Below are 23387 nucleotides of genomic sequence, written 5' to 3' on the forward strand. Positions count from 1 at the left end.
AGCTGGAAGACGGTATCTAAACTTGACTGAGTCTATGTACCTTGGCTCTTTGGAAATACTCCCAATAAGGTGTGGCCTGTAATTTCATGCTATGAAGAAGTCTATTCAACGAAAAAAGCTGACTGTAACACACACCCCTATAAATCGCTTAGATACATAAGCAAAACATAACAGTGACAGCTGCTATCATCTTACCATTGTAAATGATAAAATTCTCACTGAGTGCATCACATGCTCAATTAAGTGTGAATCAGTCCTCCGTGAAGTACTTTTCTGTAAGTGTGGTGTTATATTCTGTACGTTAAGCCCATTTGGATCCCATATCCAGTTTACAGACGGACGTTGCTGCTTCCAAAAGTACTGATTCTCAAACATCACTCAGGGAGAAGAATGCCGCTGATATAGACGGTGCAAATTTGAATAAAATGTCAAGAATCTGTTTCTAAGTAATTTCCAAGAATAATGATAAAGAATACATTTCAACAACTTACATTATTCTAAAATTTAGACTGCAAACATTTCTATTATCTCTCCCACCTTTGACAATGCAAATGGTTCCGATTTCCCTATGTAAATAGTTATAAAAAGGGAATTACAGAATTGAGAGAATTTAGAAGGAGCAAGCAGATTAGAGACAGCTGGCTAAAAAGGCAATATTTTCTAGTTCCTTTTCCTAAACATTTCCTCTCACTCCAATACACTCACACCCCTATATACCTCTTTTACCTCTCTTCCTCTCTCTTTTTCTCCTTTTTACTTTATTTTTCCATGAGCCAATCTTCAACACAGTACCCTCTCCACTCCCACTCCTAGGCAAGAGGCTTAGAAGAGGAACTGTCATCAACTCACAACTGAGTTAGAACCTTTTATTGAATACACAGATAAATCCGGTATTTCTATATGGCTTTGGAGTATGTCTGTAATCAGCCAGACATGGACACAAATTTTTCTTTCTCTCACTGACACATATTTTAAGGACACATTTAATTCTAAACCAGGATTTCCCAAACCGTGTTCCGAGGAACGTTAGTGTCCCTTGGGGATGTTAAAAAGTGTTCTCAGTTTTAAAAACTCTGTGGTTAGAATCCTGTGGGAAAATACAAACTGGCACATTTAAGACTGAGAATTCCTGTGTTAAAGAAACCTGCTTAACTCTCTTTGTGCCAGAAATTCACAAATCTATTTGATTATAGAATTATGATTGATTGATTAATGAAATGGCTTCTTTAACAGTCCAGGGAACACACTTTGGGAAACAGCTATCTATGCAATAAGAATCTTCTTTTTCCCATGCTAAAGAGCTGAGAAAGGGAAGTCTCTGGCTCCATCTCAGCCTCCAGGAGCTGCCCCTTCCGTGGTGGAAGCTGCAGTGGGGCTCCCTGTTTACTTTCTCACCCACACTTACAGTGGACAAGCTTCCCACTCATTGTTTCCTGCTCTGCCATCCAAGATTAGCAGAAGCTCGTCCACTATCCTATGCTCTTGCACATCTTTAAAGGATCCCACGTGGTAGCTGGGGGCCACTGTCAGCTATCTAGGCCCATGCTCTTGTGGTTCCATTGGACTCTGTGCTGACAGCAAACATCTTCTTCAAGGACACGAATCCCAGTACCTTGAGGAGGTTGTGTTTAAAGTCTCTTGGACCACCCATCGTACCCTGCTCTGTGGCCCACTCAATCTCCTTTCTAGAGGGTGTCTAAATCATTTGGACTGTCTTATTAACGTGTTATCCCTAAAAAGTTGACTTTAAGAACTCCCAACAGGGGACCTCTGTCCCAGTGCCTGCTGTACCTGCTGTCATCGGGCTGAGACCCTTGTCTCGCCAGCAGGTCATCAGCGTGTATTGATGTGCGCTGGGGCAGTAGTACCTTCCTCACATGGGTGTTGCTGAGTTGAAGGACTTTACAGATGTAAAGGGCAGCGCATGGCACGGTAATCATTCAAAGCTGCTGCTTCATGGTTGGTACTGTGTTTCTGATATATGACTTCTTTCAGGTTTAGTTGTTTATAGTACAGAGGTGAAGAGCATGGAAATGAAAGCCATATAGACCTGGATTCAAAGCATGGCTCTTCCTCCTGTTTGTGTGGCGTTGGGCAAGCTATCTGACCTCTCTAAACTTCTATCACCTCACCCAGAAAATGGAAATAATAATAGTCTATCCCATGCTGCCATTAGGAGCAATAAATGAGATGATGTATGTAAAGCCGTAGCACAATATATGGTATACAGCACAGAGTGAGGGTTCCTTAAATATTAATCATGATCTGTACTATGGTAGTGCAATAGTAGTGTGTGTGTGTGTGTGTGCAGATACAAGGAGTTTATAGTCTACGTTGTGACACTGAAACATCAGTAAATAAGTATAGCATCAAATGGGTTATGCTATGTGTGCTATACAAACACATGACAAGATAAATTAAATTTTTTTTTAAAATATTTTATTCTTTCCTTTTTCTCTCCAAAGCCCCCAGTGCATAGTTGTATATTCTTCGTTGTGGGTCCTTCTAGTTGTGGTATGTGGGACGCTGCCTCAGCGTGGTTTGATGAGCAGTGCCATGTCCGTGCCCAGGATTTGAACCAACGAAACACTGGGCCACCTGCAGCGGAGCGCGCGAACTTAACCACTCAGCCACGGGGCCAGCCCCAAGATAAATTAATTTTGACAAGCAAAAGCAATAATGTTTTGGAGGTAGCATTTGCCCTTGACGTGAAAGAATGAGTAGCATTTTCATTGGCAAAGGTGGGGAGGACGAGAACTCCAGGTTGAGGGAACAGTCTGAGTAAATCACAGATGCCGAAAAATTCCGGGACGTCCTTGGGGCCCACTCGGAGGCTGGGAGGCTGGAGCAGGGTTGTGTGTTTCCCTGGCTTTGGGATCGCGGAGTGGGGAGGGAGGGTTGGAAAGCTAGGCTGGGTCACGGAGGGCCTTGGATGCTGACCTGAGGTGTTTAGGTCTCGTTTTCTAAACTGAGGAACCGGCAAAGCTTTCTGAGCAGGAGAATGGTGAGGTTCACTCCATATTTTTGAGTGAAGGCAGATCCCGTGTCTCTTCAGCAGCAGTTCGGTGGATCCTCTTGTTCTGCCCCTGGGGCCAGGACTCCTACTTTCGTCCCTGCTATAGCACTTGGCAGAGGACCAGACATGTAACAAGTCCATCAAATAAACGTATGTGGGGCTACTGTCAGGACCTTGGGTTTTTTGAGTGTTGGAGTGGCTGTGTAGATGCCAGGGGGTTTTCTCTCATCAATCGCGTTGTGGTTTGGAACCAGAAACAGTCTGTGAGCTCAGCCTTGGGGAAGGTTTCATTCACCCCTTGGAAGTTGTGGGAGGCAGAACATACCTCGTCAGAGGCGTGGATATAATATAATCTACTCGGTGCTGGCAGCAGGCTAACTGCTGAGCACTCCGTGGTGAGCAAAACAGACCTGGTTCCTACCCTCCTGGCAATTATATTCTGGAAGGGAACTCAGATATTAATTAAATAACCACACAAATAAACAAATAACTGGAAACTGTGATAAATGCCATGAGGGAAAGGAGCTGGGGGGGAGTACAGCAAGGGGATCCAATTGAGTCTAGGTGACCTCTCTAGGGAAGTGATTTGAGGGGATAAAAGTGGTCCAGGCAGAGGGAAAAGCACGTGCAAAGGCCCCGAGGTGGTTAAACAGCATAGAACATCAAAAAACCCAAACAAAGGCCAGTGTGGCTAGCATAGAGCAAGTGAGGAAGAGAGAGGCATGGGACGAGGTCAGGGGACTGGGAAGAATGCAGTCATTCGGGGTACTGGTCGTGTCAAGGAGCATGGGTGTTATTTTACATACAGTGGAAAGTTGTGGCATTGTTTTTAAAAGATCACTTTGGCTGCTGTAGTGGAGCAAGATCAGAAACTAGAATCCAAGCTAGAGGGTTATTCCCATAATCCCGGTAGGAGGTGTGGTAGCTTCAACTAGGATAATGATATTGGAGACTAAGAGAAAGGGACTTTTTTTTTGAGGAAGATTAGCCCTGAGCTAACATCTGCCGCCAATCCTCCTCTTTTTTGCTGAGGAAGACTGGCCTTGAGATAACATCCGTGGCCATCTTCCTCTATTTTATACGTGGGATGCCCACCACAGCATGGCTATTGCCAAGCGGTGCCATGTCCGCACCCAGGATCCTAACTGGTGAACTGTGGACCACCGAAGTGGAACATGTGAACTTAACTGCTGCGCCACCAGGCTGGCCCCGAAAGGGACATATTTAAGTTATCTTTTTTGGAGACAGAGTTGGCAGGAGTTGGTGACGGACTGGAGGTATGGATGAAGGAGAGGGCGCATTAATGAGGACTCCAAAGTTTCTGTCTGAGCTGCTAGTGGTTCTATTTACAGAGAAAGGGAACTCTGGCGGAAGGGCAGACCCAACACTGTGCTCTTCGCTGTAGAACATTCATAAGAAGATTGACACACCTCCCTACTGTCAGGGAACCCACCATGGACTTGGAGAGCCAAGGCTGCACCCAGGAAACCTAAAGCCAAACTTGGGATATTCAGTATAACTTGTGGTCAGATGGACGAAAGGTAAGAGGTAGAGGAGTCAGAGAGCTTCTGGAAAGAGAAGGCAGGCCAGCTTTTGGGCAGGTGGCGAGGAGGTGAGAGAGCACGAGGAGTGTGATGAACGACACAGACCATTGCACAGGGAGAGGCACAACGGCTGCACCAGGGCAGAGCAGTGAAGGGGCCAGCCTGTCGTCCCCGCCAACCCCACTCTGGGCCTTTGCTTCTGCTGCCTCCTGGAATGCTCTTTCTTATTCGGTTTCACTTTCCCTGTAGCAAAGAAGAGTTGGTTCCACGATGTGCTCACTGTGCCCTGGACGATGGATGTCCGCGGCAGCACCCGGAACGGTTGGCTGCACTCACTTTCCTGCCTTTCCGAGCTTGGGAGCTCCTTGAGGGCAGGGACAGTGTGTTATTTGTGTTCTCCCCCATGCCTGGCACACAGGAGGAGGCACTCAATAAGCAATAGTTGAATGAAAGAACGAGAGATTTCTAGCCTGTGATCTTATCATCACTGGGAATGGTGAAGCAGAGGGACAAGAGGGCTTCCTCTTTGTGTTTCGCTTTGAACACTGGGTCCCTCACACATGTAAGGAGACTTGCTAAACATTATGCGACATAATTTGTATCGATGAGACATTTGTCGAGCCCAAGGAACTTATGATCTAGGAGAGTCATAGTGGAGGGTGGTGGCAACAGGCTGTCCCGGACGCAGTTTGTCAAACCAGGCTGGAGCACTGGGTCAGAGATGGAGATGCAGGAGTTAACAACTTAGACATGGAACTTGACTCCTGGGGCACAGAGGTAGTCATGAGATTAGGCAGAAATCCACGGAGAGGCCATGGGCATATACCATTTATTTAGGGATTTGACAGGGAAAGGAAATAGGTCAGTAACTTGAAGAAGCAGGGAAGCCTAATGGCTTAATTCAATAACAGCAATGGTTGGGGTATGCTGGAAGATGGAAGGGACGGTACCTGGAGAGGAAGAGAAGTGGAAGATGCTGGAGAGTGGAGAAAATATTTCGATATCTGGATGGCAGGATGCAACAAGGTTCGGAGTGAGCACTAACGAGAAAATCTTTTTCTAAGGATGAGGGCATGAGTAAGAGAAGAGAAGGGGGTAGTAAGGTCAGGAGGGGCAGACACAGGCATGGGTGATGACTTGGCTTTCATATAGTTGGAGCTAAGCTTTCCACTCACCAGGAGTCTTGGGTGACTAGGCATGAAATGGGAGTTTTAGAAGAGATGGTCCTTTGTGAAGTAGGGAGATGCACAAAGCTGGGTGAACAGATTTCTGAAGAGTAGCATCAAAGCTTAGATGGAGCGTGAATGGCACTGACGTATAGTGAGTGGCATATGCTAAAACGGTAGCACAGCTTAGTTTGGGAGGAGGGATAGAGGCGGCAGGCTGTGGGCATGAGTCATCATGAGGATGGAAACAGAGAATGGGAGTCAAGGGGTGGCGATAGATAGGACCATACTTGGTTTCTGATGGGGAAGTATCGGCAAAAAAACAACAACAACAACAACAAAAAAACAAGCAAAGTCTGCTTTATTGCTTTTCTACTTCCGTACCTTTGATGATCTCCTGTCCCACTAGTCATCACACACTCATTCTTTTACTCAACAAATATTGACTGAGCACCTCCTTGGTGACAGGTACCAAGCCACGTACTGCAGATAGAGAGATGACAGAAACGGACGTGTCCCAGGACTTATGGAGCTGCTGAGAAAAGTGAGGTTGAATTAGCTGAATGCAGGTTGTTTTGCTCTATCTTTATAAACAGGTAAATAAGCGCTGTAGGAGGGCTCCACTGAAGAAGAAAGCTGAAAGTTGAGACAACCTCTTAATTCTGCCACAAACTTGATGATCATGGAACAAAATATTTTTAGAGGAGGCATCTAAATTATTTTTTTAAATCCGTCAGTTCTTTCTGTGGAGACCAGAGTTGGCCAATGTAACCTGACATTTTAGTAAGAAGGTTTTAAACCTTCACTGACTCAATTTTTCACTCAAAACACCAACTTCTGCTGTAATTTCACCTGCTTATTTTTAAATCAGACATTTAATGAATTTGATATTGCTAAGTGCAATGAGATTAGGCATTTTGACGTGTGCAAGGCACAAAGATTGTGTGTCAGTTGTAAGGAGTTTGAAAGCAACTAAAGCTATTTTGGGACCATGGCAGGCCTTCTGGCACGCAACCTTTTGGACCCATGGTAGCATTCACTGTGTCTGCAGCCTGCAGGTATCAGCAAGGCCCACCCGAAGCTCTGAGAATTAATACAAAATGTAACACACTATGTATGAGAAAAAGTAATAAAAAAAGGTAGCTCAGGATGAAATGTTTTTAGGCTGGAAATAGAAAGAGTTGCTGATAGGAAACATAGGAAGACAAAAGGTCAAGGTTGGCAGCACCCTGGCCTGTGGTCTTGGAGCCTAGACGTGGCTGGTCCAATCCTGTGGTTAGGCTACTGAGTACTTCTGATCATCAGGTGTTGTGTGTAGTTTTCCTACTTGGGGAAAGTATTCTGGGCTTGTCTCCATTTTCACAAGTGCCATGTTGCATAATGTAAACCCTTGTGATGGCATTCCAACTTTTCTACTCTAGGTTCCTAGGAGTTCGGTTAGCCTGAGTTAGCCTCTAACAAGCCCTGAAAACAGACAGAACCAAGTTTCTGAATTGGCGAAGCTGAGGCCCCCAACCTGGAGTCACTTGGCTGAGGCCTGTCAGGGGCTGGCCAGACTGCCTTATCCTGGCAGGTGTCCCCCAGCATCACCTTTTGGTGGAGTGGCACGCAGGGGTTTCCAGACAAATCAGGAATGATTAACTGAAGGCTTCATTTTCTTTAGCTTTAATAGTACCCCGTGAGTTCTCCTGCTGCCCCACATTTGGACTGCTGCCTTGTGGAAAGAGAGTCTTGAAGTTTGACAGATCTGAGTTTAGTACCTAGGTGACCTTGCTTAAATCAATTGACTTCTCCAAGCTTCAGTTTCTTCATGTAAAATGTAAACTCCTACTACAGGGTTGTAAGGAGGTTGCCTGGATGAATAGTGAAGTACATAAGACATGTGGCCCAGGGCCCAGACAAAATGGTAAGGGACACTGTTTACAGAAATGCTTGCTAAAGAGAGAGAGGGAAAGCCCCCAGTCTTTGCCTTAGTGAGAGGAAAGGGGAAGATCACTAGATAATCTCATCAAGGGAGAAGCTCTGCTGAACTGAAGACAGGCGTAACTGGGGGGCTGTCAGCATCCCAGGACAGGCGGTAAAGCCCCAGACAGCCCTGCTGCATCTAGACGGGTTTCCAAGCTCTTGGCAGCTGGAGGGGCTCCGAATCAGGTGCCGCAGGAGAGGCGGGGGGAATCACCGCGGCCTCCACTGGCCCTTCAGCTTCTCCTTCACCTAGCGGACCGGCGCGTCTCCGGGGAAGCTTGGTTACTAAGCGCGAGAGCGTCCATGGCAACCGCCTCCCCCGCGGTTCCCTCGGCTTCTCCGGCTCCCGCCGGCCTCTCCTCTCATCAGCCAATCGGCTTCCTGCGAGGCCGCAGGAGCGGCCGTTGAGTGGTCCGCGGGCGCTGACGTCACAGGTGGGCAAGGCGGGGCCAGGGCCCGACCTGCGGGTCTGAGGCTCAGCGGGCGGTCGGCGGAGGGGCTGGGACCCTTCCGGCTCGCCGCCCCTTCCCCGCCCCTTGCCTGGCATCCGCTGACAGGTGAGTGGTCTCGTGGGCTCCTGCCTGCCTCTGGGACGACCCCGCCAAGGTCCCCTTTCCCAATCAGGGCTCCAACGTCTGACCTCAGAAGTCTGGGTGAGGTGAAAACCCTGAGATTCCTCCCCCAGATCTCTTCTCTACTTCTGCCCCCCAAATAAAAAGCATGCAAACCCACAGGCACCCCCTACCCGGTCCCCAACTCCATGTCTTCATAACTTATCTTTCTGATGCCTTTAAAGGATTGGGAAGTTATTTCTAAATGCGGAACCAGGGAAGGGGCGTCCGAAACCCCGATCTGCTGCTAACTCGTATTTCTTATACCTGTTAGCAGTGCTGTGCTTGGTCCTCAAACACTGTACCTTGTTCTCCTTGCTTCATTGGCCGGGTTTTCCAAGTGCAGCCAAGGGGAGGGCTGTACAGTCACCTGGCTGTTCAGAGAGAGGTCCTGAATTCAGATCAAGACAGGTGTCCTCTCGCTGCCCGCGGCCCTTTCTGTTTAGCTCTCCGTGTGAAGCTCTCACTTGTATTTTGACAATAGACCAAGCCTTGTATGTTTTCTCCCTGGATGCTTGTGGTGGTGTAGAGAAATAGACATTTTAGAAATGGATAAAATTATTCCTTTAGTCATTGTGAAAAAAGCAAGTAAATAGTTTTAATAATAGGCAGAGTGTTTTGAGATATCTGATAAAATATTCCACTTTTTTCTTTCTTAAAAGGAAATATTGCACACAATAAGTAGAGTGTTCAAGTATCCATGTACCCACACCTCGCTTAAAAAAACAAAACAGGTGTTTTGGGCAGGAATGAGGCCTCCTATGTACCCTTGGGAATCCCGTTCCCCTCTCTCCTACCTCACCTACCAGAATTTAGTGTTTACCTATACTCTGCATTTTTATATTTCACTAGTTATGAATTTATATAGTTTTTTTTATATTGAGGTTATGATAGTTTACAATATTGTGAAATTTCAATTGTAGATGATTATTTGTCAGTAACCTTATGGGTGCCCCCCTTTCACCCTTTGTGCCCACCCCTCACCGCCCTTCCCCAGGTAACCATTAAATAGTTCCCTTTGTCCACGTGTTTGTTTATCTTCCACATATGAGTGAAATAATACAGTGTTTGCCTTTCTCTTTCTGGCTTATTTTGCTTAACATAATACCCTCAAGGTCCATCCATGTTGTTGAGAATGGGATGATTTTGTCACTTTCTATGGCTGAGTAGCATTCCATTGTACATATATACCATATCTTCTTTATCCAATCGTTAATTGATGGAACTTGGGTTACTTCCACATCTTGGCTATTGTGAATAATGCTGCAATGAACATAGGGGTGCCTAAGTCTCTTTGAATTGTTGATTTCAAGTTCTTTGGATAGATACCCAGTGGTGGGATAGCTGGGTCATATGTATTTTTATTTTTAGTTTTTTGAGAAATCTCCATACTGTCCATAGTGGCTGCACCAGTTTGCATTCCTACCAGCAGTGTATGAGCATTCCTTTTTCTCCACATTCTCTCCAACATTTGCTACTTTTTGTCTTGGTTATTATAGCCATTCTAATGGTGTAAGGTGATATATTAGTGTAGCTTTGACTTGCATTTTCTTGATGATCACTGATGTTGAGCATCTTTTCATGTGCCTATTAGCCATCTGCATATCTTCTTTGGAGAAATGTCTGTTCATATCCTCTGCCCATTGTTTTGATTGGGTTGTTTGAGTTTTTGTTGTTGAGTTGTGTGAGTTCTCTATATATTATTGACATTACCCCTTTGTCAGATATATGATTTGCAAATATTTTCTCCCAGTTGATGGGTTGTCTTTTTGGTTTCATCATGGTTTCCTTTGCCTTGTAGAAGTTCTTTAGTCTGATGAAGTCCCACTTGTTAATTTTGTCTTTTGTTTCCCTTGTCCAACAAGACATGGTGTCCACACAGATCCTTTTAAGACTGATGTCACACAGTGTACTGCCTATATTTCTTCTAGAAGTTTTATGGTTTCAAGTCTTATCTTCAAGTCTTTGATCCATTTTGAATTTATTTTTGTGAATGTCGTAAGAGAATGGTCTACTTTTATTCTTTCGCATGTGGCTGTCCAGTTTTCCCAACACCATTTATTGAAGAGACTTTCCTTTTCTCCATTGCATGTTCTCAGCTCCTTTGCTGAAGATTAGCTGTCTGTAGATGTGCTGTTTAATTTCTGGGCTTTCGGTTCTGTTCCATTGATCTGTGTGCCTGTTTTTGTGCCAGTACCATGCTGCTTTGATTACTATAGCTTTGTAGTATATTTTGAAGTCAGGGATTGTGATGCCTCCAGCTTTGTTCTTTTTTCTCAGGACTGCTTTAGCTATTAGGGGTCTTTTGTTGCCCTATGTGAATTGTAGGATTCTTTGTTCTATTTCCGTGAAGAATGTCATTGGAACTCTGATTGGGATTGCATTGAATCTGTAGATTGCTTTGGATAGTATGGACATTTTAACTATGTTTATTCTTCCAATCCATGTGCATGGAATGTCTTTCCATTTCTTTATGTCATCATCACTTTCTTTCAGTAAAATCTCGTAGTTTTCGTTGTATAAGTCTTTCACTTCCTTGGTTAAATTTATTCCAAAGTATTTTATTCTTTTTGGTCGAATTGTGAATGGGATTGTGTTCTTGAGTTCTCTTTCTGTTAGTTCGTTATTAGAGTATAGAAATGTGGCTGAGTTTTGTAAGTTGATTTTGTACCCTGCAACTTTGCTGTAGTTGTTCATTATTTCTAATAGCTTTCTGATGGATTTTTTAGAGTTTTCTATATGTAGAATCATGTCCTCTGCAAACAGTGAGAGTTTCACTTCTTCATTGCCTATGTGGATTCCTTTTATTTCTTTTTCCTGCCGAATTGCTCTGGCCAACACCTCCAGTACTATGTTGAATAAGAGTGGTGAAAGTGGACACCCTTGTCTTGTTCCTGTTCTCAGACGTATGGCTTTCAGTGAGTGTGATGTTTGCTGTGGGTTTGTCATATATGGCCTTTATTATGTTGAGGTACTTTCCTTCTATACCCATTTTATTGAACATTTTTATCATAAATGGATGTTGGATCTTGTCAAATGCTTTCTCTGTGTCTATTGAGATGATCATGTGGTTTTTGTTCCTCATTTTGTTAATGTGGTGTATCACATTGATTGATTTGTGGATGTTGAACCATCCCTGTGTCCCTGGTATGAATCTCACTTGATCATGATGTATGATCTTTTTAATGTATTGCTGTATTCAGTTTGCCAATATTTTGTTGAGGATTTTTCATCTATGTTCATCAGCGATATTGGCCTGTAATTTTTCTTCATTATGTTCTCCTTGTCTGGCTTTCGTATCAGAGTGATGTTGGCCTCATAGAATGTGTTAGGAAGTGCTCCATCTTCCTCAATTTTCTGGAATAGTTTGAGAAGGATAGGTATTAAATCTTCTTTTGAATGTTTGGTAGAATTCTCCAGAGAAGCTGTCTGGTCCTGGACTTTTATTTTTGAGGAGGTTTTTGATTACTGTTTCAATCTCTTTACTTGTGATTGGTCTATTCAGATTCTCTATTTCTTCTTGATTCAATTTGGGGAGGTTGTAAGAGTCTATGAATTTATCCATTTCCTCCAGGTTGTCCAATTTGTTATAGTTTTTCATAGTATTCTCTTATAATCTTTTGTATTTCTGTGGTATCTGTTGTAATTTCTCCTCTTTCATTTCTATTGTTGTTTACTTGAGTCTTCTCTCTTTTTTTCTTAGTGAGCCTGGCTAAGAGTTTGTCAATTTTGTTTATTTTCTCGAAGAAACAGCTTTTTGTTTCATTGATCCTTTTTACTGTCTTTTTTGTTTCAATTTCATTTATTTCTGCTGTGATTTTTATTATTTCCCTCCTTCTACCAAGTTTGGGCTTTGTTTGTTCCTCTTTTTATAATTCTGTTAGGTGTAGTTTGAGATTGCTTATTTGAGATTTTTCTTGTTTGTTGAGGTGAGCCTGTATTGCAATGAATTTCCCTTGTCGGACTGCTTTTGCTGCATCCCAAATGAATTGGTATTGTGTGTTTTCATTTTCATTTGTCTCCAGATAATATTCAATTTCTCCTTTGATTTCTTCAATGATCCATTGTTCATTCAGTAGCATGTTGTTTAATGTCCACATCTTTGCCCCTTTCCCAGCTTTTTTCTTATCACTGATTTCTAGTTTCATAGCATTATTGCCAGACATGATGCTTGATATTATTTCAATCATCTTAAATTTGTTGAGGCTTGCTTTGTTTCCCAAGATATGGTCTATCCTGGAGAATGTTCCATGCGCACTTGAGAAGAACATGTAACCTGCTGTTTTTCAATGGATTGTTCTATATATGTCTATTAAATCCATCTGGTCTAGTTTTCTATTTAATTCTACAATTTCCTTGTTGACTTTCTGTCTGGATGATCTACCCATTGGTGTAAGTGGGGTGTGAGGTCCCCTGCTATTATTGTATTGTTGTTAATGCCTCCTTTTAGGTTTGTTAATAGTTGCTTTATGTACTTTGGTGCTCCTGTGTGGGGTGCATGTATGTTTATAAGTGTTATGTCTTCTTGGTGGAGTGTCCCTTTTATCATTATATACTGCCTATCTTTGTCTCTCTCTACCTGTTTTGTCTTGAAGTCTGCTTTGTCTGATATAAGTATGGTGACTCCTGCTTTATTTTGTTCACCGTTAGCTTGGAATATCGTCTTCCATCCCTTCACTCTGAGTCTGTGTTTGTCTTTGGGGCTGAGATGTGTTTGCTGGAGGAAGCATCTTGTTGGGTCTTGTTTTTTAATCCATCCTGCCACTCTGTGTCTTTTGATTGGAGAATTCAATCCATTTATATTTAGAGGGATTATTCATATATGAGGGCCTTATGCTGACATTTTATTGCTTGTTTTCCTGTTCTCCTGCATTTCCTTTGTTTCTCGTCCCATGTATTTCAGACTACCAATTCAGTTAGGTGGTTTTATATGCTAGTTTTCTTAGTTTTATCCTTATTTATAATTTGTGTCTCTGTTCTAATTATTTGTTTACTGGTTACCATGTGGTTTGTATAAACATCTCATAGATTACATAGTCCATTTTCTGATGGTTTCTTATTTCCTTAGACTGAGCCAGTTCCATTCCTCTCCTCTTCCCCTTCTAAGTTGTTATTGTCACATCTTATTTCATCTTGCATTGTGAGTTTGTTGTTAAAATGACAAGATTATATTTATTCTTGGTTTTTTCTTTCCATTTATCTTTAATATTATATTTAAGCATTTGCTAACCTGTTCTGATGGAGAGCTGCAATTTTCTGATTTTGTCTATGTTCCAGTGTGGGAACAATCACAGAGGGGCTCTGGGTTGCTGCTGCCTGCTCCCACAGACCTGCCTAGATGTGCTCCCCCCTAAGGGACCACAGTGGTGTTATGGGCTTTCAAGGCAGCCAGGAGCTTGTTTGCCCAGACTCGCAGCTCTGCCTCCATCTGGCCCTAGTTTGTACCAGCTGTTGTTTTCGGTGAGTGGGGCCTCCCCACTGGGTTTGAGCCAGTGGTGCTCCCTGGGACTGTGGTGGGATTGTGGACTCTCCCACTGGTTGAGGGAGTGATCATACAGGGGTTCAGGGCTGCTGCCTCCTGCTCCCACCGTCCTGTCAGTCGTACTGCCTCTTTGGAGCTGCTGTGATACTGTGGACGTTTGCAGTAGCTGGGGGCACTTTTGCCCAGGCTGCAGATACACCACCATCTGTTCCTAGGTTGCACCAGCCTTTGCACTTGGTGGGTGGGAACTCCCCACTGGGACGGAGCCCAAGTTACTCCCCAGGGCTGTGGTAGGACTGTGGACATTCCCACTGGACCAAGGAGTGATCACACTGGGGCTCAGGGTTGTTACTGCATGCTCCCACAGTCCTGCTGGGTCTCACTTGCCCTTTTGGGGCCACAGCAGAGCTATGGGCGTCTAAGGCAGCCGAGGGGGTGTTTGCCCAGACTTGCAGCTACACCGCCTCTGCACCTAGGTTGCACTAGCCTTTGTCCTTGGTGGGTGGGGCCTCCCCACTGAGTCTGAGCCCGAGACACTCCCTGGGGCTGCAGTGGGACTGTGGGCTTTCCCACTGGACTAAAGAGCAACCATGGGGGACTCAGGGCTGCAGTCACCTGTTTCCATAGTTGCACCGAGGTGCACGCCCACCCTCGGGGCTGCAGCCGTGCTATGAGCGCATTAACCAGGAGAGCAGTCGCTCACGGGTACTGGGCTGTCCGGGGGCGCAGAGTTCTCACCTATCTCCACCTCCTCCCCAGGGGTAGTCCTTCCACTCTCCGATGTATTGCAGTGGAGGTCTCTCAGGCATCCTGAGGGGCTGTGTGAGTATCCTCCATTGATCAATGAATGTCCATTTAGTTGTAGTTCGAGGGGGGAGAGATAGAAGGAACTGCTCGCTCTGCCATGTTACTGACATGACTCCTATAGTGTTATTTTTTAAGTTTACTATTTTTCAGTTTTAAGTTTAATGATATCATGCTATATATGGTCTAGGTTGTTCATTTAAACTCTTGTGTGATCATTTTTGTAGGAATTTACCATAAGTTACATATGCATACTCCTGTTGACGGACTTTTAGGCAGTTCCCTTTTAAAAATTATTAGAAACATATTCTTATGCATTCTAATTATGTACATACTTGAGTTTCTCTAGGTAAATATCAGAAAGTTGAATTGCTGAGTCATAGGGAATGTCCTTTTTCAACTTTACCAGATGCTGTCACATAGCTCTCCAATGTGTGGTAATTTATACTTCCACCATCAATGAACAGAGTTCCTTATCGAACTTTCTCTTGGAAGAAAGATATTATTTAGCTTTTCCTGCATTCTTACTTAATATATACATAAAGAGAAATTACTTAAACATCAAAACCTGATATAAGTTTTTCTAATTCTGGTATTTATTAATGTATTGGGGCAATGTTTTATTCTGCTTCAGATTGAAACTGCAAGTAATAAAATGGATCTGACCAAAGAAACTAAATGGGGTTGTATGAGGTCATTTCAAGCCTGTGCTTGCTACTCATTGGAGGCAGGGCATGGAGCAAGTCATGGTAACCTCTGTACTTGTCATGTCTTCTGCAGAAAATGATCTATAGGTTTTTATACCTTAAAATGTTTATGATTTTAAAGTCTTGCCTTAATATGCTAATAAAATATGTTTTTTCAACTTGAGGCTACCTTTTGGATTGGAAATAGAGCTTCCTAGTACTGACAATCTCTGTGTGATTAATCATATTTTTAGCATGTCAGTATTTATAGAAGATGATTATAGCACTTTTCCATTATGTAAATAACTATTGACCTCACATTAAATGAACATAGTCAAACACTGTATTTGACTTTTTGTAGCATGTCTCACTTCTTAAAACACTTTCTGGTTATGACTAAAAGTATAATAAAATATAATTGCACGATTTATGGGACAGATTTTTCCACAGCTTTTTTCAGTCATTTTTCCAAAGAATTTGTTCAGTTTATTTGCAAATATGACATATTTATAGCATCAGTTAATGGATCTTAGTATGTGTCATGCCCTCTTTGGAAGTGACTGAGTTAGAATTTAGAGAATAATTTAAATATTACAAAAGTCATATCACAAAAGCAAGCCATGGACTTTTTAAAACTGACGTATTATTTCTTCCTTAAGAGTTTGGTGGGGTTCATTAGTGAAGCCATCTGGGCTTGAAATTTTCTCTAAGGAAGCATTTTAAGCTATAGGTTCAATTTATTTAATTACTATAGGGCTATTCAGATTATCCATTTCTTCTTTAGTCAGTTCTGGTTATTTGTGTCTGTATAGAATTTTGTTCATTTCATCCATGTTGTCAAATTTCTCACCATAAAATTATTGGTAATAATGCTTCATTAACTTTCTAATGTTTGCAGGGTCTGTAGAAATAGTCCCTCTTTCATTTCTGATATTAGTAATTTGTCCTCTTTTTATCCTAATCGGTGTAGCAAGAGGTTTATCAATTTTATTATTAGAGTTTCATTTCTTTTTTCCTGTTTGTTCATTTTCTACTTTGTTGAGTTTTTCTCTTTACTATCTCCGTCCCACTGCTTTGGGTTTACTTCACTTTTTTTTTCTAGCCTTTAAGATGAAAGTGTAGATCATTGATTTTGGCTCACTCTTACTTTAATATAAGAATTTAAAGCTATACACTTCCCTCTAAACATTGTTTTAGCTGCATTATACGATTTTGGTATTCTGTGTTTTCATTCGCATTCAGTTCAAAATATTTCCACATTTCTCATTTGATTTCTTCATTGACCCATTGGATATTTAGAAGTATGTTGTTTAATTTCCTCCTATTTGAGGATTTTCCAAATATCGTTCTGTTATTGGTTTCCAGTTTACTTCTGATATGGTCAGGGAGCATACTATGTATCATTTCATTATTTTGAGTTCCTTGAGACTCGTTTTATGGTACAGAATACGGTCAACCTTGGTGGATATTCTCTGTGCAGTTAGAAATAGTGTGTAATCTGCTGTTTTGAGTAGAGTGTTCTTTAGATGTAAATTAGGTCCAGTTAGTTGTAGCGTTCAAGTATCCTATCTGTAAACCAGTTTTCTGTCTATTTGTTCCATTAATTACTGACAGATGAGTGTTGAAATATCTGACTATAACTGTGGATTTGTTTATTTCTCATTTTAGTTCTGCCAGTTTTTGCTTCATTTATTAAAAATTCTGTTAATAGTTACATAGATATTTAAGATCATTACATGTCCTTGATTAATCCATTTATCCTTATTTCTCTCTTTATCTTTGATAATATTTCTTCTTCTGAAGTCTACTTGGTTTGATGTTACTATAGCCATTTAAATATTCTTTCGATTAGTGTTTACTTGGCCTATCTTTTTCCATACTTTTATTTTTAACTTGTCTGTGTTTTATATTTAAAGTGAGAATTTTTCTCCACAGCGTATAGTTAAATATTGCTTTTAAAAAATCAATCTAAGAATCTGTGCCTTTTAATTTGATTGTTAAACCATTTATTATAAATGTAATTATCAGTATGGTTTGGTTTGTATCTATCATCTTGCTATTTGTTTTCTCTTTGTCTTATTTTTGTCTCTTTTCTCTTGGATTAATTATGTGTCTTTTGTAAGTCTTCTATTTTTTTCTCCACTATTGACTTATTAGCTTCAACTCTGTTTTATTTTTTTCTTAGAGATTGCTCCAGGTCAGCAGTTCCAAAACTTTTTGTTCTCAGGACTCCTTTATACTAAACGACCTCGTGTTGAGGACCTCGAAGAGCTTTAGTTTATGTGGATTACATCCGTTGATATTTATTATATTAGAAATTAAAATTCAAGAGGCTGGCCTGGTTGCATAGTGGTTAAGTTTGTGCACTCTGCTTCAGTGGCCCGGGGTTTGCCGGTTCGGATCCTGGGTGCGGACATACACACTGCTCATCAAGCCACTGCTCATCAAGCTGTGGTGGCATCCAACAAAGAAGAACTAGCAGTACTTGCAACTAGGATATACAACTATGCACCAGAGATTTGGGGAGGAAAAAACAAGTAAGAGTGGCAACAGATGTTAGCTCAGGGCCAATCTTCCTCACCAAAAAACTACTAAAAAAAAGAAATTAAAATTCAGAAATGAAAAATATTCTTTTTAAAACAACCATAATAATCTATTATGTAGTAACATAAATAACATTTTTTGAATTAAAAAAATTGTTTTCTGAAACAAAAACATTTAGCGAGAAGAGTGGCGTTGTTTTACATTTTTGTCAAAGTTCTTTAATTTCTATCTTAGTAGCTGCGTTCTTGTATCTGCTTCTGCTTTCAGTGTGTTATCATGTATCACATGTCATGTCACATCTGGAAAACTCCATTGTAAATTTGTGAGAGAATGGGAATGAAAAAGGTGAAGAGCATCTGAGTATTTACTGTGAAAATAATTTTGAGCTTCTCACCTCTGAGGAAGCTTTACTTCTATTTTTATTATAAACTCCACAATAAATTTTTATTATTTTTACTTTAAACAACCATCTTTTAAAGAAATTTAAAAGTCAGGAAAGTTTTTTTTTATATTAGCACACATACTGAGCATTTCTGACACCTCATTTCTTTATGTAGATCCAGGCTTCCATCTGGTATAATTTCTTTTTTCCTGAAGAACTTTCCTTAGCAATCTTGTTAGTGCAGTTCTACTGCTGATGAATTCTCTTGGCTTTTGTTTTTATGAAAAAATTTTATTTCACCTTCATCTTGGAAGGATGTTTTCACTGGATGTAGAATTATAGGCTTGTACCTTCTTCCAGCCCTTTCAAAATGTTTTTGGTTGTCTTCTGGCTTGCATAGTTTCTGACAGGAATTATGCACTAATTCTTATCTTTGTTCCTTTCTACCTAATGTGTCTTTTTCTCTAATTTTAAGTTTTTCTCTTTATTGTGGATTTTCAGCAATTCAATTATTATGAGCCTTGAAGTGATGGTGGTGGTGGTGGTGATGGTAGTCCCTGTGTGTGTGTGCATACGCGTGTGTGTTTATCCTTTTGGAATGTGTGGGCCTTCTTAGACCTAGGAATTTAGTTTTCATCAAATTCAGAAAATATGCAGCCATCATTTCTTTAAATATTTTTGTCTCCCTCCCCTCTCTTTATGACACTCCAAGTACATGATGTTAGATCCCTTGATATTGTACCCTCGGTTACTGAGGCTTTTTTTTTCAGTTAACAAAACAAAACAAAACAAAACAAAAACCTCTGTGCTTTGGTTTGGTTAGATTGGAGCTCACTAGTCTTTTTTTCTTCAGTGTCTAATCTGCTATTAATCCCACCTAGTGAAATTGTGCAAATATATATTGTATAAGTATATAGCGTATGTTTTATTCCTAAAGTTCCATTTGGTTCTTTTTTTAATCTGCCATGTGTCTCTTCATTATTTTCTTGTTTTCCTTTAAATACTTGTACTTCTGCTAGTGCCATCACATCTCTGCCATGTTTCTATTGACCTGTTTCTATTGACTTATTTTTCTCCTAATTATGAGTCACATTTTTCTGCTTCTTGGCGTGTCTGGAAATTTTTGATCAGATGATAGACATTGTGATGTTATATATTTGAGTATCTTGATGTTGTCAGGCAATTTAATTACTTGTGGAGTAGTTTGATCTCTTTGAGGCCTGTATTTAAACTTTGCTAGAGTGAGTCTTACCAACCTTCGTTCCAGAGCTAGATCAGCCCCACCTCTAGTGTGTGACCTCTGTGGGGTCTCTATGGAATGAATGCACCGGGCAACTCTCCACTCTGACTGGTCTGAGTTCAAAATGTCTCTCCACCCTCTGTGAGCTCTAGAAATTATTCAACTAACAACCCTGCTGTCATTCTTTGCCAAGGTCTGTGGGATGGCCCTTGATGTATGTGCAGCCTGTTACTCAGCAGAGACTCACGTGGACCCCTACGTACATTTATGGAACTCTTTTTCTGCATAGCTTGCTTTATTCCAGAATCCTGCTTGACAACTTCTAGCTGTCTCAGCCTCCCCAAATGCTGATGTCTTCCTCAACTTACAAATGCTGCCAGGCTCTGTTTGGTTTTCATCCGTTTTTCCTGTAGTCTGGAAATTTCCTCCAGGCAGAATGTAAGGATGATCAGACGACTCACCTTATTTGTTTCTCTTCTCTCGGGAATCTGAGTCCTGTGTGCCTGTGGTCCAATGTCTGAAAACAGTTGTTTCATATATTTTGTCTAGTTTTTTAGATTAAGAGGCTAAATCTAGTTTTTATTATTCTATTCTGGTTAGAGGCAGAAGTCCATTTTGAGTTAAATATTTCTTAGGCCACGACACTGTTTTCTTGACCAATAATGACAAAAAATGTAAGACATTGCCACACTGTTGTCTTTTATTCCATCTTCCTGAACGACTTATAAGATGGCTGACTGGAGCCAGAACTTCAGCTGTGGCTGTAGAATATTGTCTCTCCATGAACCTTACTGCCATACATGAGGAGCTCTACATCTGTGAACTTTGAACAACTGGGCTTTATGCTTCAGATTCCAGATTCTAAATTATATCCCATCCCTAACTTTAAAAAATATCGCTGGGTGCTTTGTAAACTGTATCGCTTTTCTCAATCCATATGTCTCCTCTGGCTTATGACCCTCTGCATTTCGCACATCACCCCTAGAGCAGATGAGTCATGGTTCAATAATTGACAAACATGGGTTGAGATGCCTCAAGATTTCAACAAAATGGGAGTTGGGTAAACACGTGGTAATCCTACACTTGGAATTCCACGGTTGAAGGACCAAGTGAGACATTAGCTTTTAGATTTTTTTATTGTCAAGAATTAAGAAAAGCCAAATAAGAGTGGTCCAATCTCACTTGAAGCTTCTTGCTGAAAGAAAACTGACTGGATTATTTCTAGATTTGACTTGGGGAAGGGGTTGAAACTGAAAGTAGCCATAAGGACTCTAAGGTCTCAAGTTACTTTGAATTTGCTTTCTCAGAAAGTGATGTTTAAGCTTCAAACTGAGGTGAAGAAGTGCAAGTGGTTATTAAGGTTTCTTTTTTACCATCGTACTCTAAGCTTGGCCAGTATAAGGTGTTTGGGGGCTAAGGGAGGGAAAAAGTAGGAAAAAGTCAGGGAGCTGGGGTCGTGTGGGACACCACCACTGGCAGTGGGCAGCTGTTTCATCACATGTGGTCTGAGTGGATTTTGATTTAACCACAATTCTACAAATAGATTATTTTGTGGTTTGGGTACCAAGAGCCCCAAGGCATAGCTATTTAAATAATCATTAAATGATTTTTTTTTTTTCTGGGCAGGCTATAGAGTTGGAGCTGATTTTATTTTTCCTTTTTAGTAAAAAGGTCCATGGACATTAACCCCCAAACAGAGTGATGTTTAGATGCTGAAAGGTACGTCGTAGTCTGTGACATCCTTGGCTTTCTGAACTAATAATGACCAAAATTTCAAGACAATAAAATCCCTTTCAGCTGGTAAGAAAGATGAAGCAGATCTATATTTTCTAACAGGGGGAGAGGTCCAAAATATAGATTTTTAAAAATATGTGTTCTGGAATGATAATGATTAAGATAATTCCATTTTTGTGTTAAAAAGCTCTTTGCATATATACAAGTGATATTTGGTAGATGTATATAAGTTTAAAAATAATACATGAGTTGGTATATGAAGAGGAAAAATCTGGAAAGATTCAACTATTAACGGACTGTTGACAGTGTCTACTGCTGAGTTCAGTCTTGGCGGGAGGATGGATATCTCCCTCTTACTTTGTATCCTCCTCTGTATTAGTAATTTTAAAAGTTGACGTTTATTGAGCATTTACTAAGTGCCCAGAACTGTGCTAAACATTCTGAATACTTAGCATTGTCTCACTCAATCCTCATAGCTGCCCTCGAATGTCTACAGTGGAGGTGCTTCCTGGTGGCAAGTTGCCAGGAAGAGGGATCTGGGTACTTGCCTTGAGCTGTGTTTGCATACCAACCATACCATCGTTATGCGTTTGTGCATTTTTTTAGGATGACTTGGTGGAGGGGGAGGGTTGCTGCCAGGCAACCCCTTGCTGCTGAAATTACTCATAACAATCCAAAGAAGTAAGTACTGTTATTATTCCCAATAATATAAGGAGATGAGGAAACTGAGGCACAGAGAGGTAACATAATTTGCCCAATGTCACACAGCTAATAAACAGCAGAGCCAAGATTTGAATCTCTATCTGTTAAAATGCATAGTTCAGGCTCTTAATCTGAATTTGTTACAAGACAATATTCTCGTGATTTAAAAAATATTTCAAAAATTCAAATGGCCAATCTAAAAAATATGATTTTAATACATTCTAGAGCTATGGAGATGGGAAAAAATTATTTTTTTAAATATATTATTGCTGGTAAAGGATATCAAATTAAAACAAATATCTAATGTGTTAGAGAGCACTGCTACGAATACTAAGTCAGATGAGGCCTTTTACTTGTAAGTTTTAACCAAAGATTAATTTATGTGACTGTCTATTTTTACCTTTTCTTTCCCCTTTCAACAGGAGAGATTTACAAATAGTATTTGAGCATCATGGAGCTTTTAGGTTCTACTGTAACGACAAGTTGTGCCCACCCTAGAGCAACACCAAGTGACTTTCTACCGGCCATCAGTACCATGGCATCAAGCTACAGGGCCCGCTTCCCCCACTACAATTTGGCACATGGCTTGAGCCTGCCTTGGAGACCCAGCACATACTACAGAGTGGCCTCCAGCTTGCCGACCCTGGCCCCGTACTGCGCCAGGTCTCAGAAGGTGTGCGAGAGCACCATGCTCCCCTTTGTTTCCAACAGAACTACCCTCTTCACCAGGTACACCCCTGATGACTGGTACAGGTCCAATCTAACCAACTATCTAGAATCCAACACTTCCCGGCACAATTCAGAGAGACTAAGGGTGGATACATCTCGCCTGATTCAAGACAAATATCAACAAACGAGAAAAACCCAGGCAGACTCCACCCAAAATTTGGGAGAACGTGTCAATGACATTGGATTTTGGAAATCTGAAATCATTCATGAGTTGGATGCAATGATTGGAGAGACAAATGAACTAACTGATGTTAAGAAAAAATTGGAGAGGGCTTTGATGGAGACAGAAGCCCCTCTTCAGGTAAATACAAGGCCCTATGAGAAAAGACACTGCTTTTTAATGACTGTAACACATTGGTTGAATTCCTGAGGTTATTTATCTATTGAATTATGTTTCGATAGAAGCCGACATCCTGTATAAATCTGTAACTGGTTTCAGTAATGGTAAAACCATTGCCATTTTTATACCAGAACAACCATTTAAGTAGAGGGAATTCTGAATGCAAAGCAAAGGAGGCTAATTAAAGAGACACCCTTAGGACACACAGTGTGTTATGGTGAAAACGCCTTCTTCCCATCTCTTAAATAGGCTGCTTGGTCACTGTTGTCCCTGGATTAATGTAAACAGTATTTGAAAAAAAAACAACTATTCTTTTAGTCTGTGTCATGAAATACCTCCTATGTACATGTCATGATTCCATTTCCGGGCACAGTGACATTCTCAAAAGAGACCTTCTTAAGAGACAGAGTGAGCTTGATTCAACAGGGACATGAGGCTGAGG

At 41.2% G+C, this 23387-nt stretch overlaps 1 protein-coding gene across 3 annotated transcripts in view; it reads left to right on the forward strand.

The window, feature by feature from the left end:
- Window positions 1–8112: 8112 nt before the first annotated feature.
- TEKT3 (tektin 3) overlaps window positions 8113–23387 on the forward strand; it is a 42403-nt gene continuing 27128 nt past the window's right edge. Inside the window, exons 1-4 of one of the 3 annotated variants that reach the window (XM_014864191.3) lie at window positions 8144–8248; window positions 21105–21159; window positions 21781–21855; window positions 22299–22906. In XM_014864191.3, the coding sequence (XP_014719677.2) occupies window positions 22328–22906 (579 nt within the window). In that variant the 5' untranslated portion in view covers window positions 8144–8248; window positions 21105–21159; window positions 21781–21855; window positions 22299–22327. Of the gene's footprint in view, window positions 8249–21104; window positions 21160–21780; window positions 21856–22298; window positions 22907–23387 lie in introns of all 3 variants that reach the window. The other 2 variants (XM_014864192.3, XM_014864190.3) reach the window with 2 other exon arrangements.

Source organism: Equus asinus, chromosome 13 (genome assembly GCF_041296235.1).
Source record: "Equus asinus isolate D_3611 breed Donkey chromosome 13, EquAss-T2T_v2, whole genome shotgun sequence".
Classification (NCBI taxonomy): Eukaryota; Metazoa; Chordata; class Mammalia; order Perissodactyla; family Equidae; genus Equus; species Equus asinus.